At 48.6% G+C, this 21,544-nt stretch overlaps 1 protein-coding gene across 13 annotated transcripts in view; it reads left to right on the top strand.

The window, feature by feature from the left end:
- sox5 (SRY-box transcription factor 5) overlaps positions 1–20,063 on the top strand; it is a 148,680-nt gene extending 128,617 nt beyond the window's left edge. For 9 of the 13 annotated variants that reach the window (XM_029825248.1, XM_029825246.1, XM_029825244.1 and 6 more), the window contains 8 exons: positions 367–458; positions 5,843–6,007; positions 9,901–10,096; positions 12,525–12,700; positions 14,984–15,086; positions 15,537–15,710; positions 16,482–16,698; positions 17,016–20,063. In XM_029825248.1, the coding sequence (XP_029681108.1) occupies positions 367–458; positions 5,843–6,007; positions 9,901–10,096; positions 12,525–12,700; positions 14,984–15,086; positions 15,537–15,710; positions 16,482–16,698; positions 17,016–17,313 (1,421 nt within the window). In that variant the 3' untranslated portion in view covers positions 17,314–20,063. The remainder of the gene's footprint in view (positions 1–366; positions 459–5,842; positions 6,008–9,900; positions 10,097–12,524; positions 12,701–14,983; positions 15,087–15,536; positions 15,711–16,481; positions 16,699–17,015) is intronic. The other 4 variants (XM_029825243.1, XM_011618714.2, XM_029825251.1 and 1 more) reach the window with 4 other exon arrangements.
- Positions 20,064–21,544: the final 1,481 nt, after the last annotated feature.

The raw sequence follows: 21,544 nt of genomic DNA, 5'->3' as shown, positions 1-21,544 counted from the left end.
GCAGACACTGAGCAGAGGTGAGAGGGGGATGAAGAGATGACAACAAGGAGGATGCAGAGGAGGTAGAAACTGAAAGCATCCCGGGGAAAAGAGCGAGGGGCAATCGGCAGTGGCGGCCCTTAATTATGGTGCGAGGGCACGCTTTATCAGAACCCCCTCACTCCGCTGCTCTTTGTCAGGGGTATTAAGGAGGAGGACACAATCAGGCTTTTCATTAAGGCCGTACCGGTGGCACACACAAAAGACGGCTTTAGCAGCTGCAGTGGGGGGGGGCGCGGGGTGGTGAGGCGAGGAGGAAGAGAGGGATGAAAGCGGGATGATGGAAATCACGCTTCAAGTTTTCTGTCATTTCTTCTTGTCACTCAGGTGACCCCTACCCGCTCCAGCTCATCCCCACCACGATGGCCGCCGCCGCCGCCGCCGCGGCCACTCCGGGCCTGGGACCGCTGCAGCTCCAGGTAAGAAAACAGAACCCACCCCAGGTTTTTACGAGCACATCAAATCTCTCCGTCCAGGACAGCCGGAAACATCCAGCTTCCTTTTTTACATTTGGGTCACGCCATTGGAAATAAATCTGCTAACCCTGCCAATGAAGTGTTCCCCTAAGACCGTGATCTTCATGGTCAGATCTCAGAAATCACCCAGAAGTGACAAGTGCAGCCCTCACCCCCCCAGCTTGGTCCTGTGATAGGAGATAGAAGACAGAAGCACTCAGATTGACTGTCAAGGCCGAGCCCTGCCAGATTTCAATCTCTTTCAGCAGCGCAGACCCCCTAATGATTTAAGAGAAGAATAAAAGGACATTTTCAATAACTATTTAACAACACAAACTGCTTCAAAAGTGCTTTAAAAATCCAAATTGGTTGTTTTGTTACCTGGGGGGGGGGGGTAAATGGTTTGCTCTGAAATGCAAGACAGGAGAAAAAATTCAAATGATGTGTTCAGCCACTATGTGAGGGTTTATGGTGCCTGCCCTAACACACACACACACACACACACACACCAACCAACCAGTAGACCTCCCATACTCTTCCACTGAACCATGTGGGTTGGGGGGCCCGCCGTCTCCCAGGAGTTAAGAGCGTGCGTGGGCCCTTGTCTCTCCGTGAGGCGCATCGTCATGAAATATGGGAGGAAACAGCTGCATTGACACACATGTTCCCTTACACATCTTTTTCACTTAACGTTCACACACTGGTGGAGCGATGCTAAACTACGGCTAAAGGCTATAACGCCATACATTTGCACCTGTCAGCCAAACATGCCCCCCCCCCGTATGCTAACATTTCATGGAGAACAGAGGATGCGTGTGATTCTGTTCCCCGATGATCTCACTCAGTTCCATCGGCTGTCGTGACGCCCGCAGGTGTGACACGAGGAAGTCAGACTGTTGTCGATCTATCCGTCCGTGTGTCGGTGGTCGGACTCATGCAGCTTTTGTGGTCGTTTGGTTTAATAGGAACGAGGATGCGAGTGTGAAAGTCTCACAAGCCCATTTCGTTCTCACAATCCTCCCAGAAAAACACACAAACACGCTGAGATTAAGGCAGGGGCAGATTTGCCGGGGCTAACGCACGTACAGATGTCTCAATGTGGATGGATTTCCTTTGGGATCGGCACCGGCGCCCTCATTTGATAAGGACGTGTTTTCTGTCACCAAGAAAAGACGTGACAGTTAGCCGGGGCCTCGGGTCACCCCGGCAACACAGTAGGGATTTGTCAGCGAGAGACAGGACACAGGTGAACCCACTTAGCCGCCAGCACTCGCAGGAACTCACACGCCGCTCCCCGACCCCGAAATCATGAAATGGTCGTTGGCGTCCTTGGAGCTGTTTACTTGGTGATGCGTTTTGATTAAAAGAGCTCTTCGTCCTCACAGGAAACAGAATAAACAGGATTAAAGGAGCACTGCAGTCGAGTGCAGCATGTGTTTTGAAGATGAGGAGCAGAAAAGATTAAGATAGCCTTACTTATTGTCTCAGCTTACGTAAACAGTTTAAATGGCTCAGAAACGCGGGATCCTACATTTCCCATGTGGCAACTATGATGTCCTAATAGAGCTTCGCCGGCTGGGACGGATCCATGCCCCCAGTTTGTAATACAGGCTTTTGGATTGAAAAGCCTGAACCACTGATAACATCTGAGTAGACAAGAGAGGGATGGACTAGTTTATATTTAACACCTGCAACTGTAACGGCGGTGGGGAGTCATGACGACTGCGATGCGCCGTTTAAACAGCGTGAAAACTTTAGAGGAAAATCTCTCAAAAGCACAGCTTTGAGTTAAGTGCAGTTCTTAAAACATACGAGTCTCTCAATGATTTAAAGCCACTCCTATGTTTAAAACATCATTCGCAGAAATCAACAGAGCACTTATAGTCAACAGGAGCTTCATAGAATCCTCCACAGACGCTTTTCAGGGCAACAGAAGCTTTGGAGTGCACAAGTTTGGCATTTAGTGTCTTAATCTAAGGGATGAGTGTGATATTGTGCATTAGAGAGCAAGATAATCTGAATCCCTATTGACCCCTGATATCAATGATATCGCCCATAAGTGACTGAGGAGAACAGGCGGAGCTGAAAATGAAAAGATAAATGCACTTATCTGGAAAAGAGAGCTCAGCAATAAAAAGGTAACAAAAAGGCAAATGTATCAGAGAGGTGTTTAGAAGGATGATCGGTTAAAAAGATAAACAGAGGGATGGGTTTCAGAGGTAAGTGGAGGATAAAAAAAAGTGTGTTCGTGTGTGTAAGATTAAGTGTGTGTGCGTGTGTGCTGTGGTATAAAGAGGGTCAATGGTGTGGGTCAGGCATCATATGGAGAGGCAGATGTTGGAACATATTGTCCTGGATTACAGCACTGTACACCGGAGAGATGGATGGACGAACAACAGACAGGGAGGGAGGGAGGGAGGGAGGGGGGCTGCTGACAGAAGGTAAATGAGAAATCAATCTGGCGGCTCCGTCCTCTATAAAACCTTATCAGGAAGACAAAAAGAGTGAATCACTGTAGTGTTGTTACCGTCTCTGCCAGCGCAGAGCCGCCACGTCGCACGGAAACGCTGTTCAGTGTCAGCGGCGTGGAATCGATGTGTCATCAATGCACAGGAAAGATAAGTGACCGGGGGGGGGCACGTCCCAACATGCCCCTGTGAGCAAAATCACCAGACAACACCAGATCATTTCTGCTTATGAAATGAATCGTATCGGTGCCCTTCTCCACCAACCCGAGTTAAAGACGCGTTGGGGAGACGCGACAGGAAGTCGGTCATGGAAGGCAGGAAGGTCTTCGGTGTCCACGTAAACAATGGAGCAAACAATGGCTGCGCGAGCTGGTAATCTGCCTAAGCTGCAGATTATTGACTAAGACTCAGCACACACACACACACACACACACACACACACACACCCCAATAGGATGACCACCGTGCTCGGCACAACTGTGAGAAAGACGCACACATGCACACCACATCAACAGTAAACAATCACCCCGTCTTCACCCCCAGATGAGTCGTCACATCTGACATCATCAATGGGGTTTAAGCTTCACATGCACAAATACACACACGCACACACACACACACAGGCAAAGACATATGGGGAGTGTCATGTGTCAACCACATAATAAACACAAACACACACATACTGTATTTTCACCACAATCACGCAAATGTGAACATCCTGACCCTCAGATTACAGATGGACAATAAAGTCGTTAAACACACACACACGCGCACCCTTGAACAGACCTCAGCCGCTGTGCCAAGCTAGTGACATTTAAAAACCTTAGTCTACTTCAAAACACACACTCATTGTGTTGTTTTGTGTACTTGTGTCCCTGCCACCGTGTGCGTATGTGTGTGTTCGTTCCTCCGGTCACTCCAGGGGGCTTTGCGCTGTCACTTCCTGTTTGTTGACATGCATGTCATTGTGGCGACGCTCTGGGCGCGCTCCACAGTGCCTCTGCCCTCTGCAACGCGTGCGTGTGAGCGTGTGTGTGTGTGTGTGTGTGTTTGTCACCGCGCGCCGGGCCCATTGAGCGGGCTGTGAGTGACGGGAGCTGGCCTTGTAATGGAACTCAATTCACTTCACAAATAAAGAGGCCCTTTGAACCATTGGTCCGAAATATGGCAGCGCACACACATGCACACACACCGCCTGTGGTCCGCTCACCAGGGGGTTTGGCTGGAAGGGAAGGGGGAGGAGGGGGCGAGGGGTCTTCATGCTCAGCTGCACACCTCCTCCTTCTCCTCCTCCTCTCAGCCCTCTCTTCCAGGAGCCACAGTGCGGTTAATTGAAGAGAATTGAGCTCGCGGAGGCTGATCTGATGTCAGGGAGCTGGTCCTATGAGTGGGCTTCCTGTAGCCGGCCATCGCATGACTGATCTCCCACTGATCTCCCTGTCCACCGTATGCGCTTCAATTATCCCCGTCCCCCTCTGCGAGGACCGCAGATGCGATGTGAAAGAAGAAGACGGCAAAAGGCAACTCCTGAACACTCTTTATAATAAGTTACACATCCTGTCAGTGTAAAATCAACAAAAGAAGCAAATGTACAGAGAGCAGCTGCAGAGCTGCTGCTGCCTGACATGAACGACAGTCAGGCGGAGATTATTTAAAATTTAAAGCTGACGACCTGACTTTCTTCCAAACCATATATCTGTGCGTGTGTGTGTGCTGCCAGTTAGAAATGCCACTTTTTTAATGCACTTGTTAGGATAAAGAGAGATGAATGTCTTTATTTTAGAGAGCAGAGGAGAGTCGGAGCTAATGTGCCTGTCAGGCAAGATAGAGAGAGGTACAGAGAGAGGAAGAGAGCGAGCGAGAGAACAGCGCACGCATCTCTTCATTGGCCATTTGCATAAACCAGCCTTTGTTTGACGCCTGTGGCCGGCAGCCAAGCGCCAACAGAAGGACGGAAGTTAAACTAAAAAAAAGAAAAAAGTAGGTTTTTTTTTCTTCCAGAGAAATCTTCCGCGAGAAATTAATAATAACAATAATGATTGAGGAAACAGACGCACAACATATCTGCAGTGAGCAACCGCTCCGTCGCTCTTCAGAGGAGGGAACAACAATTCCGACAACACAACCACGTCTGGGAGATTTGTATTAGCTGACATGAAAGTATGGGAGCTTTGCGGGATGTTTTTATTTTGAGGAGGGAGATGGAGGGACAGAGACTGTCTGTTGTGGTGGAAATATTATCTAGAGGCTGTTTTGTGTGAAACAACAGAGCATAAATATTCGCACAACAGCAGCTCAGGCTGCAAGGTTGTTATTTTAATTGTAAAAAATTGAGTCCATAAAAAAAAAAAAAAGATTGATTCTCCCATTGGTTACTGAAAGAGTTCACTTTAAGATCACTTTAAGGCCTTTTAGTCGTACAGGACATGTCCCATCTGGCAGATTTCCGCTCTCTTTTTCCTCCATCATCACTTTTTTTTTCACCTTGAGCGAGAGCCGGGCCTGACCTCGATAGCCGAAATGTTTTCCTCTCTTTCTCCCATGATGCACCTGGAGGGGACACGGCCATCTCTGGGCCTGTCAGAGAAGCTGTTAGCGCCGCTCCCATGGGGTGAGGGAGGGGGTCGGCGGCCGTGTCCCTCTCTGTCGTCTCTCTCTCTGTCACAGGCTGCGCCACTAATGGCCTCCCCTTCCAGAGCTTTTTAGCCGGCGTCTTCTTTTTTGTTTGTGCGCTCTCGAGTATTCATTTATTCATGTCGTCCTTTTCTTCTCCTTTTCTTCTCCCCCCGACTCCCCCCTCTTCTTTTCTTTCCATCCACCCATCACTACCCTTCTTGACTCCATCTCTCTGTCCGTCTACCTGTCTGTCCTCCCTGGCAGCAGTTGTATGCAGCTCAGCTCGCCGCCATGCAGGTGTCACCAGGAAGTAAGCAGCACGGCGGAAGCCTGCCCCCGCAGGCGAACCTGGGAACTCACTCCCCACCGACCAACACACACCCACAGAGCGAGAAAGGCCGCAGCTCCCCGCAGTCCAACAAGACCAAGGTAAGGAACCAGGCGAAGGCCTCTGAGGTTGAGTGGCTGTCTAATAGAAAGGCCGGAGGACCTTATAATTAAACCGTCTGTATTAGTGCGATAGAGTTTAAGTCCTGACGTTCACAGACGACAACCACATAGTCTAACAGTGACCTGTGATGTCACCTGGCCTTTCTGTTACGCCATGGAGGGACCGTGTGGGACCGTCCTCTTGTGCATGAGCTGTAAATGTGCCTGACCGTTTTGCTTCCCAAACTTTCTCCTGTTGTGTCTTGAGCCCCTCATACTAATGTGGACCTCAGCCCCTGACAGTCCCTTGCCAGCCAACTGTGAGAACACTTTCAACTCTGTCACCAAACTCCAGCTGGCACGCCGCCGCCGCCGCAGATTCCAGAATCGGCTGGTGTTTGTGTCGTTTTCTCGGCTGGCTGCACAATAGGATTGGCTGTCTTGTATCCATCCGAGTGGAATTCTATGAATATCTGGTCATCCGTTGGGACCCTGACCACCCCACCCACCAGTATATATGCAGGCGATGCCCCCCTGCCATCCTGCCAACCTCCGACACCCCCCTCACTCCTGCGATCCGTACTGATCGAACTTTTCCCACAATTCCTTTTGCTTTTCCTCAGCTACATTGAACTTCCTCACCCTTGATTACTCTTAACACTCCTGTGCTCGGCCTTCGTCACCTCCCTTATCCACAAACACACGCAGGACCGTGAGCTTAGGGGACACGGTTGACTCGGAGGGGTGTACTGCTCTGTCCATTAAGCCCCCGCTCGACCTCCATGACTCTGACCATCCACCACACTGGCCCTATTACCATATATATGGAGTTGGGCTGACAGGCATGAGCTGCAGCCTGTGGTGGAGTGAAAGTGGGAAGCCATAATGGCCCCTTCAGTCCAGCAGGAGTGTAGGGCTGAGCAGAGGGGCCGACGTGGCTCCTGTTGGGCCCCACAGAGCCAAAGTAGCCGCTTGATTAGCTGAACTGTCCAGCTCTGAGACAAACTTCAGATAAGTATTCTTCCGCTTTTCACTCATCATTTTTTCCTGCTCCTGTTGAGCTATGTCTCACGTTCCTTCATTCAAGCTGTCCCCCCCTCCCCCCGTCTCTCTTTGGGTGAGTGACATGTATATTTCAGAGGCGTGCTTCCCCCCTGGGCTCTATCTCAGGTCTCCAGTCATTTAGAGACATGTTGTCTGCCTCTGCTCACAGCTGTTTGGACTCAGGCACACACCGCTTAAGTGCTTTACCCTCGGGTGAGACATGGACACAGACACACGTGCACAGGTGTTGAAGGAAACACCCTTCCAAGTCACAACCACGCAGCATCTTCACACATGAGAAAAAAGAAATCAGTGCTGCAGCGTTCTTATATGCAAGAGTGGCTCTCCGCATGAGGGCAGGCATGCATACAGACGCACGCAGCGGTGTGGTCAAATTGTGCACCATGTGTACACACATGCACGCACGCAAGTGGCCGGAAGAAGTTTCAGATCTGATCGATCATCTAAATCTTTGCTTTCTAAAGAGTGTCGACTGGAATGTCTGGATCCCCATGAGCCACGTTGGACAGTTGGAAAGGAGGCTGAATCTGAAAGAAACGACCAATCAGAGAGTCTCAAACACAATCACACCGCAGCGTCAGCAGAGAGACACCCAAATAAGACAAGTTGAAGGGCTTTTAATGAGGAGTTAGTGTTTGAATTGGTGCCACACGCTGTTGGAAGCAGTGTCATAGCTGCCTCTCCTGTGTCGTCTGCTGTCACACAGAATTAGATACGACAATATAATTAATATCCAAACAGTCACTTTCTCGCTGCAAGGAGCAAACGGAGCAAGGAAGGAAGGCGAAGGAGGGATGAAAGCAGACAGGCACGTAGAAAGGTCTTGACACGGACACTGAATCACACACACGCACACACACACACACACACACACACACACACACCCAGAAACCTGCCCAGGATAAACATTAGCAACACACACACACTTGTCCTGTTAATTGAACCGTCAGTTCCTGTGATAAGATGCAGAACCCTGATGTCGCTCGCACGTCGGCAAACGAAATACAGCCCACACACACACACACACACACACTCACACACCATCCCTCTCCTCCTGCTTCCTTTCTGTCCCTCTGGCTCTCGTTGTCACTCTGCGTGTTTTCAATCTCAATGCAAGAGACTGTTTCTTCGGCCAAGAGAGACACAAAAGCAATTGTATTAATTTGAGATTCTGAGCTTTTCAGAGGCTTTAGAGGCCTCGCACACAAACACACGCGCACGCACTTTCATGAGATTTAGAGCTTGTTGAACAATGTCGCGCAATAAACGAGTCCGTCCAAGGCTCTCAGCTCTGCCGTCTAAACTAATTCCTCTACATTGGCATAATGCAGTTTGGCCACCTTCCCACCAGGATTTGGCGCTGTGGGGAGACCCCCACCCAACCCACTGTACAAGAGAGAGAGAGGCATTATCTATTTGTAATAAATATTCAAACATGTTCCAAGTTAAAGCCCGCCATAATGTGGGTCAGGATTGAGAAGATCCTTCTCCATTTTTCACTTCTCCTTTTTCTTCTTCTATGGCCCATTGTTTCATTGAAGGCATCTTTGGGGGTCCTCTGTCTATTTCTAAATAGACAGACCCCCCCCTCACTAATGAAGGACAATCCGGTTAGGCCTCATGGCACACACACACACGGACTCGTTTACATATGCACATACAGAGGCTTAATTGGGAGGGCTTAATTGAGTTGTGAGGGGCTCATAAGGCTTAGAACGACTCAAGGAGTGGGAATCAGGGAAAGTCGGCCTTAATGAGTGGATATAGCGCGCACACACACACACACAGACCGACACAGACACACACACTGTGTATTTGGATCTCACTGTATGCAGGATTCTACTGAGCCTCTGCAGCAATTAGACTAATGACCAGAAGAAAAACCCATAATGTCTCTATCCTGCAGTTTAGCTTCACTTAAAACAGGGCCCCACCTGTAATCAGATAACAGGAACACAGCATTTGGAAACCTCACATCCTTGGCGGTGGGCTCACGCTGCGTCTACCTTTTAATTGTGAGGCTTTAATTACACTCGGCGGTCCGCCTGCATCTGGCCCCTTGGCGATCAAATGCTTTCCTTCCCATCATGTGACCTGCAGAGGGTTCCCCTGATTGGATTAGGTCACCAGCAGGGGTGGTGTTGCCATGGCGGTTAACACAATAACAGGCTGGGAGTCATGCGGTGGTCCACATGCTCATTCATTTCGGGAGCTGTGGTCTGTTGCACCGGTGTTGTGACGTCTTTAGATTTAGATGAATGAGTGAATTTAACAATGCGGACGTGTTTGTGTGTGTGTGTCTTTAGTTTGATACTTTTGTCCCACTTTCTTTGAAGTTTCATGGACCGTAATGTCACTGTGGCTCACCTAACGCTGACCTATGACCTCCCCGGGGTGAAAGGTCAGCGAAAGGTGTCCACTTATGTTTGGAGGCTTGTTTGGGCCATGGCATTAAAGTGCATGAGTGTACGTGAAGTGTGCACACCCACACACACATATGCATGTCCTGGCCTGTCTGTGATGAGACGTCTGGTGTTTTGCATGGGAATGTCAGTGGTTTGCACCCGAGTCCATCAGCATTTCTTTTTGAATGTGCTGTTTCCTGTTTTGCTAACGAGGAGCTGATCCGGGCAGTGGCATGCACCTTGTCACCTGTCCCACCAGGCTTGCCGTCAAGTGCTGTGCATGGGCTTCCGTTGAATTGGTCTGTGTTCAAAGCTCAATCGCGGCGGCCCGGGGGGAGAGGGTCTCCTCCCTCCTGCCTTCCGCAGTCCCAAATTTCCACCGTGGTCACAGCAGGCGAAACTGTGCTGTTTTGGTTTTTTCAGGACAGTGAGGGTGCACAGCCACTGAACCTGTCGGCCAAGCCTAAGGCATCCGAGAGCAAGTCACCCAACTCCCCCCCAACTTCCCCACAGGTTCCTGCCGCAGCTGCCGGTGCCACCAAGTTGGGCCATGCTGGCTCTGGGAAGCACAGCGCCCCCTCCACCATCGGAGGACCACCGACCAGAATGAGCTCAATCGGTAAGTGGACTTGTTGGTTGCTCGTACTTTAAAGTGGTTGTGTAGCGTGTGTGTGTGTGTGTGTGTGTGTGTTTACAGGTGCCATCATTATTAAATGCTCCACCTGCTCTGTTACTGATTTTCTCAAATAAAATTGTGGATAACTGGAGATTTTAACAATTTCAAATGATTTCTATCTGATTTATTTTAGATCGAATTAGTCATTTGATGCAGTTAAGCCAGTTAAGTTATCTCTACTCACGATCGGCCACAATCGGACAGGACTCCTTTGGTCGAGGTTGTGGCCACGGAGTCACAAATATGCCTACAAATTATTTACAAATGACAAGAAGGGATACACTTACCAGGCCCAGACAGACATGTTTAAATCTGTAGACAAAGTGCAGTTTTTAGAACAAAGCTGAAGGCTTCCTTTCGAGGAGACAACGAGAATAGCATTTTCCTCCTCGTGCTGCCATTGTCGCTAATGTGGTGCCATAATCGTACCCGGCCATATGCACCCATACACAAAATTCACCACAAATGAATCACCATTTTGAACTATCAGCGTTGCGTGAAAAATGGATTAAGAGTACAAATATTACACATATATAACAGGCTATAATTAGTATGTTTGTGTTTTTTCTCCCCGTGTCGCTATTTGCCTCCAGGCTGCCTCATTGTTACGTGTTTATTAGTGACTGAAAGAGACAGAGACACACAGGAGCGAAGGAGAGAGATGGGGATTAGCACTTTTTTTTTTTTTTTCCCGAGCAACGAAGCGGGGGAATAATAAAGAGTGGAGCGCATGACAGACAGGAGGTATCACCAATGAGATTAGACAAGCCTCTTACATGAGCCAGGACAGCGCAAACACCCAGCATTAACCACACAATGACAGCATGCACACACTCAAACACACACTCCAAAAACACACACAAAAGCTCACAATCCCACCTCCTCCTCCTATGCAATAGGCAGTTAGTCATTTCCCCCCCCACCCGACTTCTCGGCTAATCTCACTGTTTTTCAACAAATCGGCGGATTTAATATCAGATTAGTGGATTTGCGGTCCCAGATGTTTTTTGTTCGGAAAAATGGATTACAGTGTTTAAAGTTTGTGTGTGATCCCGGCTGAATTATTTGTGCGTGGAGACCAGCGTGTTTTGTTCTGCAGATCCCGGATAGCTCACGGCTCCATCTGTCACCACGGCGTTTAGCCGCTCGCCTGTACATTTGTTATTAGAGTTTGTCGTTGTGTCGGGATTCCGTCGCAGAGTTCACAGGGAAGACGGTGACTCTGGATGTGGGAGGGAGCGCGTCGCTCGGGATTAATGAGAAACTCAGTCTTTCTTATGTATTTCAGGATGTTCTTTTGGGAACAGGAAGCAGTAAAAGTGTTACCTTTTATCACCAGATCTTCGCATTAAACGACTTTTGGTGTATCATTTGTAGAGAGCGTTTAATTAGTGTGTGGAATATTTCTGTTTTATTACCCTGTTTTATGCACATTTGAAGAGAATTGAGCAAAGCGGTTTATTATGTTATTTAGTACTCTACATTATTATAAGATCAGTTAGAGACTGAACAGAAGAATGAGCGAGCCCCCTGCCCCCTGTATCTGGGTCACATTCACTTGTCTGGATGTTCAGCATCGCTGTCAGTTTTAAGCTAGACACACTCACACACACACACACATTTGTGAGTGTAAGAATATCTGTCTGTCCCCGCCTCTCTCTCTTTTAACTCCAGATTAAAATTGACCGCTGCCCAATTCCATCGCCTCTTCCTTCTCACTCTTCTGTCCCCTCTTGACCCTCCCCTCTTTTTTTTGGCCCCTTTCACGTCCCGATTTTCCAGTTATGACTTCTGAAAGAGTTCATGGCTCTGTCATTACCAATCCCAAGCTGGTAATCTGGCCTGAGATGGCATTAGCGCCGCGGATTAGCGCTGATAAAGGCCCCATAAGCCAGCCGCGGCTCTTTGTTAAGAGCTAACCCGGCCGATAGCGCGAGCCGATAGGAGAGCTCACAATCGCAGCAGATGCCTGGCCGTCGACTAAGCTGCGGAAATAATACAAATAATAGAAGCGCGGAGATGTGATACGTGCTCTGTGCACAGACAGATGTTCCCATCCCGGGAAATTAGCAGGACGTTTTAGCCATAATAAGAATCATCTGTCCACCTCGCTGTGAAGTGGAAATGTAGAGGCTCAGATGAGCGTAGATGTCTGCGTGCACAAATGCATGTGAGTTTTAAGGCTTTGAATGTGGCTTCTTTTTGCTGGGAGACTGCTAAAATCAGGGGTAGACGGACTCCACAGACAAACGGCTACTTTTCTCCTCGTATTTGACTTAGTTTATGGGATATTTTAGCTCAGCTTCTCATCTCAGCTTCGCCTGCGCTGTTATTAACTAGGACCGTGTGTGTCCGTCCGTCTGTGTTCCAGCAGATGTGCTGTCATCGCTGTCCTCCTCCGCTTATCTGAACGACCATGAGGCGGTGACCAAGGCCTTCGCCGAGGCCCGGCAAATGAAGGAGCAGCTGAAGAGAGAACAGCAGGTCCTGGACGCCAAGGTCGCCGCTGTCAGCAATCTGGGCCTCAACAATGGACGCTCAGACAAGGTAAAGCGCATCTATACAAGCCCGCACATGGTGTCGGAGAGCGCCGTAACCTGAGCAACCGCATCAAAAAGCACAAAAAAATCAATTTGTTTTCCACATTCCTCACATCCACATCGAATAATGCGAAGGTAGAATATTGAGCAAGTCCGTCTGCTGTAAACGACACCTTTATTTTTCCCCAAGTAATGTTTCAGGCGCACGATTTATCGTCCCCCTTTCTTCTGAATCGGAGTATTTTTATTTCAATAGAAAAACAACAATTGAAAGGTCTAAATTTAAAGTCATCCCGAGCTGAAGCCTTTCAGTGTCGGCACATAATAATTTGCCACATGCCGGCGTCGTTTGTGCGCCACGTAGGAGGTAAATTGGCGCACATTGTGTTCGCTGAAATGTGCTGAAGCTAAACAGGGCCAGATAAGGTAAAACCAGAGGCATCTCAGAGGTAATGAGTGTGTCTGTGAGGAGCACTGCAGGGCCGTGTGTGTGCGTGTGCGCGTGTGTGTCAGCACGCAGCGTTAGGGAGACGGTAATGTGAAGTGACGGCGCCGGCTCCTCGGCAGCGTGGCTAAATTGTGGTTATTTGTTAAACACATTGGGAGTCAGCTGGTACACACACTTTTCACACACAGCAAAGTGTGTTTGAAGCATCTGTTTAACAGCTCTGTCTCTTTTTTGTGTGTGCAAATCTCTCATGTGATGTGTTTTTAAGTACTTGATGCTTTTTCCACTGGAGTGTACATGTGTAAATATACCATAGACACGATCTAAGGTCCTCAACGCTCACAGCTAATGAGGCTCACGCCAGGACTAAGAGGAGGAACATCAAGACCGTTTTCTCGACAATATTCTGCAGCTTTTGTCATCGACACATTTGTCATATTTTATCTCTCCATCTAGACTTTTATCCCCAATTTTAATTTCCTGCTAATTTGCTAATCGAGACATCAAAAACTTTATTTCTTAACAAATGTGTTATTCTTAGGAACTGCGGCGCGTCCTCGCCGGCTCAGATCCAGCAGTGTCATCTCCGACACACTCGGGGAGGATTAGTTTTGTCTCTACTTTATGTCTCGGCTGCAGTGTCAGCCATTCAATCCACTTTCCTCGTGTACTGTTCTGGGGCTTAATGTCGGACTAGCCTGTCACCCACTCCGTCTCGTCTCGCACGCGGAATGAAGCCTTTTGTAGCAGCGTGTTGACGATTTAAATCTGAAAGCGGGAGACACTTCTGCTCCTGGGGAGTCTACGTGATGAAGGAAATGATTATTATTTACATAAAACTGGATTTATTGCTAGTTAATAAACCACAACTCGAGAAAAAAAAATCGTTTTGGAATAAAACATTTTTAAAAAAAAAACACCTCTGCAGCCTGGCGTTCTCCCTCACCCGTCCCTGCCTCGTTAGGCATATTTATTCTAATTTGAGGGGTAAATTATCTCTAACAATTGGACTAAAAACAGAGAAAATGCATCTCATTACGGTCCAGCCCTGCCTCCACCCAGGCAGCCAGCTCGCCAGGGTCATGCGTAAATGGAGAGGGACACTTTTTGGAAGGTTGTTTTAGAAGACAACATTTTGGGTACTGCTCCTAATCGTGTAATTAAACTGTAACACGCTCCGCTCGTGTGTGTGTGTGTGTGTGTGTGTGTGTGTGAGAGAGTGGGAGAGTTGTTCATCAGGCTCTGCTGTAAAGTGTGCCGGCTGCCTGCATTTAGCATGTAAATGCACAGTAAATCAGCCTTTTATTGGTTGTAATAAATACCCAGGGGGCCGTGCGGCGTGGCCTCGCTCTCGTCCGTGCTGCACTCGCTCGCTCTCTCTCTAATGCGTCGACCCTTGGGGGGGTTCTGCGCGAGAGAGGCGAGCACTTCATTCTCGCAGGTGGCTGCCAGGAGGGTCTAACACACACACACACACGCAGCATACAGCGCACACACAAACAGTAAACATCCGAATGTAATCAGCATTCCTGCACATGCAAACACACACAGATGTGCGCCAGAGCGCGGAGGCGTGCGGCGCTTTAATGACTCCGTGTTGACATTAACGTGAAGCCAACAACAACACAAACCGTCGGCTGGCTTTTCTCAGCGTGGATCCGATTATATAAAAAGGGTTCCTAACGAGTTTATTTACGTGGCTATTACATCTGAGCGTCGGGGACGCCAGATCGGAGGCCAAAATTTGGACAGTTGTCCAGAATCCCTGTGGGCTCGTGGCTTCAGTCATTCATGCCTGAACACTCCCTGAGTCACTGACTGCGAAGTGTTTGTGTCACACAGGACAAGGCTGCCTTGGAGAGTCTGAGTCAACAGCTGAAGCAGCAGGCCGAGGACAAGTTCAGCCACGCCATGCTGGACTTCACCATGAGCGGGGACTCTGATGGTCAGAACACACACACGCACACTTCCATCTTTGTGACTATCTTTCACAGCCGTAATCCGCTACCCTGACTCGAACCATCCCAACCGACCCTGACCCAAAGCCAGTTCTAACCTCCTCAAAAAGTCCTTTATAGTTCGGAGGTCCAGCAAAATGATCCCACTTTGCAAACATGTCCCCACTTTGGTAGTCAAATGAGCACATGGGTAGGCGATACGTAGTGAATGTGAGGGCACACACACACGAAAAGACAGGGAGGTGAGAACACTTTTCTAATTAGTCCTGAAGGTTGAGAGGAAAATGTGATTCAGTTTCCATCAACACCTTTAATGTGCAGCGTCTCGCTGCCCTATGAAAACTTTCCATGAGCTGGGAGGAAACAATAGAAACACTTTAAAAATTAGAATCGGCCAGACCGCTCTTTGACCTTTGTCTTCTCCTTCCCCTCCTCAGGCTCCCCGAGTGTCTCGGACTCCAGAATATTCCGGGAGTCTCGGGGTCGCGGCACCACCGAGCCGCACATCAAGCGGCCCATGAACGCCTTCATGGTCTGGGCCAAGGACGAGAGGAGGAAAATCCTCCAGGCCTTCCCCGACATGCACAACTCCAACATCAGCAAGATCCTCGGTAACGATGCTCACACACACACACACACACACAAACTGGTTTCATTACAAGTCTGGGCACCGTGTAAGCGGCTGTTAATGAACGGCTGGGGAGAGCGCGGCTCTGACAAATGATGATATAATTCATTATGCATTAAACAAGCAATGGAAGACCGCCTGACATTTTCTCCAGACCACTGGGATCGGTTCTGACATTTTAAAGAGCTCCTAAGCTTTTTATAACAGAGAAATCTGGTTTTAATAAGCCCCCTCCTCTCTCACTCTCTCTTTGTCTCTCTCTCTCCCTCTCTATGCGTCTCTTTCCCAACGTTCTCGATTGCTAACAGATCGCAGAACAGAGAAGGGGAACCGGCCAAGTGCTGACAGCTTTTACCCATTCAACACACAGTAGTCAAGCACAAATTCAGACCAGATATCAAGCACACGGGGGAAGACGGGCTCAGGATTACACTAATGATTACACACACACGCGCGCGCGCGCACACACACGCGCACAGGGCCAGGAAGCGGAAAGTGAGCCGCGGAGGAGATGTCTACAGGTTAAGTGACATCCTCATTAGTATAGATGAGTAGCTGTCATCTTTGCAGCTCTCCCCATTGACCCATTACAAGTGTGTGTCACTTAAACGGCATCACATCTGACAGGAAGTGGGTCTTTACACGCACGTACGAAATCAATTTTTATGCGTTTGTGCTTCTGCACCCTTTGCAAAGGCTCCAAGACGTCGTAAATGTGCGCTAACGCCACTCTCCACCGTGCGTGTGCCTGCAGGTTCTCGCTGGAAAGCCATGACCAACCTGGAGAAGCAGCCCTACTATGAGGAGCAGGCTCGCCTCAGCAAGCAGCACCTAGAAAAGTACCCCGACTACAAGTACAAGCCCAGGCCCAAACGCACCTGCCTGGTGGACGGCAAGAAGCTCCGCATCAGCGAGTACAAGGCCATCATGAAGTCCCGCAGGCAGGAGATGAGACAGTACTTCAGCGTGGGGTACGTCAACTCAAAAAGACTCTTTTTCTTTTGATTGATACATTTCACAGTCTCGAAGGTCTCCGTTCGTGCAAATTTGGTTTAGAACAGGTAGATCCAGAGTCCAGCCGTGATTTCTGTCCTACCAGGTGGACAAAGCGCTCATCTGGGGTCCCACTGTCCTTGGTGGAAGCCTTTTCTGCCTGGTAGGACAGAAAACCCGGATGGGCGTCAGCCCTGGAAGACTGGATTTGGGTTGTGAGACAAAGGGGATCTGGGGTGTCACTAATTGATTGGCTGTTTCATGTCCTGAAATCCTCCGTTCCGTTCCGTTGCAGGCAGCAGGGTCAGCTGCCCCTGTCCTCCGCAGGCATGGTTTACCCCGGCGCCCTGTCCATGGCGGGGATGCCCTCCCCCCAGATGCCCTCAGAGCACTCGAGCATGTCCAGCAGCCCCGAGCCCAACTCCAACCATAATCAGAACCCCTACATGACGGGCCAAAAGGGGGACGAGCCTCAGATCAAAGAGGAGGAGCTGCGGCTGGACGACAGCAACGGCGACATGTATGACGACTTCGACTACGAGGACGAGGAAGCCGATTACACCAGCGACAACGACAACCACATCACCCAATAGGAGCGCCTCAGCGCCACTGCCAATCCAGGCTGGTTCGTCCCCGAACCCGTCAATCAGGAAGCAGACTTTATCTTTTGCCAATCCCCCCCCCCCTCTCGAGTCTCACAACGCCCTCGTCCCACCCTCGGCCCCCTACGATGGACTCCCGACAGAGCCAGGCCCCTCCCACTGGCGTCCTGATACCAGCATCTGATCAATCAACTGAAGCACAGGACTTGTCAATCACACTGACTGTTACAGGAAGTCTGAGAAGAACTCCAAACCTCGCCGAGGAACATTGAAGTACTACTGCAAGTGTGGTAAAACGCCGTGAGTGAGGAGAACTTAAAAAAAAGAAGAAAATCACAACCTTTAAGAAGTGTTTGTGAAGGAGACGCTTTCAAATGAGAGGGTGGACCAGTGGACCAGTGGACCTGTCCCAGGCTAACAGACGACACTTTAAAGATGGCGGACCTGTTTATTATCAAGAGACACTTTTAAAAAAGAAACAGCTTTTTTTGTTCTTTGGTTCTAAAATATTCTCACTCAGGTACACAGTGCCAATAAGTGGCTTGTGAATGTGATTTGTTGTTTTTGTGCTACGAGTTTGAATAATAATAGAAAAAAGAGACTTTTTCTTTTTTCCCATTTTGTTGTAAAGCACCTGACAGACATCAGACATGTTTATTTTTTAACAAGAACATATCTTTCCTGCGACCTCGCTGTGTGCGAGCTCAGACCCTCCTTTATTATTATTATCGTATTATTCCCCCCCCCACCGTGTTTTTGTGACTGCCCTCTGCTCCCCCGCGACCGAGTGGACCGTCCCACCTTTCAGGATTGTCATTGGACGGGGGAGGGGGGGTCCGTGGACACCCGGAGCAGGAAGGTGAGACCCACCAGCTCCGTCCGGAAAATCAGCGACGTCAGAAACGCTCGACGGCGGGAGCCAGGTTTTTTTTTTTTCCTCGGATACAAAAACACAGGCAGCCCAGACTGTTGCTGTTGCTGGACTTCACACACACACACACACACACACACACACACACACACACACCGGTCTTCTGTCCCTCGGTGTTTTCCTGCTCCCTCCAACCATCGTCCTGCTGTCGCCCCCCAGTGGGCGGAGCCAAGGCGACGTCAGCCAGTCAGTGTTCCTGTATGAATTTAAATACTGTATTTTATTATTTCTCTTCAAACTGCCTCTAGTCTAATAATATTATTAACATAATTTTAAAGATGGTCAGCATTTCCTAAGTTTAGTAAGTTATGTACAGTATAATTTATTTTTCTCTTCTTTCTTTGGTTTTGATGACCATATGAAACTATGACAGTGGATGAAACATTATTCTATTTAGCCGAGTAGGAATTTAGATGGAAAAACATGAGCTGTTATTTTACTATGCTTTGTTTCTTACAGAGATCCCTTCTTTTTAGACGCATTTGTTTTGTATTAACCCGGCAGAGGAGGCGGACGGCTTCAGACGCTAGCCCGACGCTAGCCCGACATTAGCTCGATGCTAGCCCTCCCCGAAGCTCCCAGCTCAACTTTTTCAACGTCCAAACCCTAAAAAGCACTCAGACTCAGACTGTGCAGTCAGAGGAAAAGAAGAACATGATTTTTTTTAATTATTATTTCATTTGTAATTGTTATTGTAATGTATAATGTGAAGTTTCCTCTTTTATTTTGCTCTTTTTTATAAAAAAAAATCGGTTTTTAATCATTTTTCTGTGAACAAAATGAGCCCCCACCCCTTCTGGTTGGTTTGGTCACCTCACCGAGACACAAGTTTGGCTTTGGTCTTAACACACACACACATACACACACACACACAGGAGAGATGATGACACCAACCAAACAAATCCTATGCTGTCCTTTGTCTTTTTCTTTCAGGAATTCTAGAATTTTCCATCCTGTACATATTTGTTTCTATCGGTGTTTTCCGTGATCCACCAGGCCCGTTCAGCCGCTCGTGCGTGTGTGAGGTGATCAGACGCATCTTCATCTTTACGGTCACTTCCCATCAGGGGCCCGTTGCTTTGTTTTAGCTCCACACGACGCCACAGGAGCCATGACAACCCTTCAGGTGTGCTGTTCCCGACCCACAATCATCCTTGCTGTAGATCTGCCACATAATGAGCCTCCGGGATTTCTTGCTTTCTTCCTTTCTTTCCTTTTTTCTTTTGCTGTATAGTCCCCCTGTAATCAGACCGTAGTTTAAACCCAATGCTGGAGGTGGGGAGGGGGGGTCAAAGTGAATCAATTCATTTTTAGGTGGGTGGGGCTTTTTAATATGTCAATCATCCCTGCTGGCAAGGTCTGACCCATATCAAGACAATGAAGATGATGATATTATTTAAGACAATCAAAAGTCATGAGTGGAGCTCAAAACAAAGTAAGACTTATTACAAGTAAAGAAAAAAAATATCTTGCATCTCAACTTGAAAAGTCAAGAAAGATAATTATGTAAATATAACATAGAGTTATAGATTTATATTTTGTTCATAACACAGTGTAATATAAGTTGTATATTTCTTTTGTCTCTCCCTACTGTCTCTTTTATTGATGTTATTCATGCCACAGAAAAGCTGGAGTCGCTGTGCTCTCACACAAAAAAAATAGAAGAAAAATATCAAAGAAATAAAGAAAAACAGGAGAAAAAAAAGGTTGAAGCCGTGGGCTGCCACCACCATCTGTTCTAAGTTCACTTTTTTTCAGTATTACTGCCAGACAAGGCTCTAATAAAGACGACAATGTGTTCGGTAAGAAACTCGTGCTGCTCCTGGTCACTTCTTCGGTTCCACACATGCATTCACACAATGGCGTCACAGTTAGCGGCATATTCACGGGCGGCGAGCAAGAAAAACACGCCACCATGTGCTGCTGGTTGAAAAGTCACGGCAGATACTTCTTTATTCAAGCTGCCGATTTTCCCCTTCTGTTCTGAGCTTAAGCTGTTTATTTACAATAAATGTACATTTGTTAAAAACCAATGCAACACTAATTTAAAGAAATATTGTGATTACGTCAGATTTTAACATTTATTAAGGCTGACAGGAAGTTGAAAATAAGTTAGGTGAAAGTGTTCTCTACACAAGCAGCTGATTTAGCATTAGGTAGCTGTAATTAAGCATTTATTAACGTGAATTAGCCATGTTATTACCGTGAACAATCACAGATACAGGAACAGAAATACAACTAAAATGCATTTACTGATAATTAGATATTTTTCATTTAATTTTGCTTTAGGAATTATTACTTTCTTCTCTGTGAACCATCACCTTATCGTGGTGGAGTTTGCGTTCCCTAATGAGCCTGGGAGCTATGCTGTCCGGGGCAGTTTGCACCAGGTAGGGTCTCCCAAGGCAGATTAGTCCTAGGTGAAGGGTCAGACAAAGAATGGTTCCCAAGACCCATCACGGTACATCTAAAAGGGAAGCCGCGTACCCGGCCCGCAGGGTTACCGGGGCCCCACCCTGGAGCCAGGCCTGGGGCTGGGGCTCAACGGCGAGCACCTGGTGGCCGGGCCTATATCCATGGGGCCCGGCCGGGGCCAGCTTGAACCAGCTACGTGGACACTCCCGTCTCCAGTGGACCCAAGACCCGCAGGAGGAGCATGAAGGGTCCAGTGTAGTGTGGATTGGGCGGCGGACCAAGGCGGGGGCCTTGACGGTCCGATCCTCGGTTATGGAAATTGGCTTTTGGAACATGGAACGTCACCTCTCTGGCGGGGAAAGAGCTGGAGCTTGTGGGGGAGGTTGAGCGCTACCGACTAGATATGGTCGGCCTCACCTCCACACATAGCGTCGGCTCAGGAACCCAAGTCCTTGAGGGGGGTTGGACACTCTTCTACGCTGGAGTTGCTCAGGGTGAGAGACGTGAGCGGGGGTGGGCTTTTTCCTTGCCCCCAGACTCTCTCGTTCGACTTTGGGGTTCTCGCGGTCGAGCGAAAGGGTTGCTTCCCTGCCCCTTCGGGTCGGGGAATGGGTTCTGACGGTTGTTTGTGCGTATGCATCAAACAGTAATTCAGAGTACCCGCCCTTTTTGGAGGATCTAGGACGGATGCTGGACAGTGTCTCAACTGGGGGCTTCATCGTGCTGCTGGAAGACTTCAACGCTCACGTGGGCAATGACAGCATGACCTGGAAAGGCGTGATTGGGAGGAACAGTGCCCGATCAGAACCAGAGTGTTGTTCAGTTATTGGACTTCTGTGCTCGTCGCAGTTTGGCCATAACTAACACTATGTTCGA

This window comes from Takifugu rubripes, chromosome 18, assembly GCF_901000725.2.
Source record: "Takifugu rubripes chromosome 18, fTakRub1.2, whole genome shotgun sequence".
Classification (NCBI taxonomy): Eukaryota; Metazoa; Chordata; class Actinopteri; order Tetraodontiformes; family Tetraodontidae; genus Takifugu; species Takifugu rubripes.
This window is presented reverse-complemented; position numbering and strand designations above follow the sequence as displayed.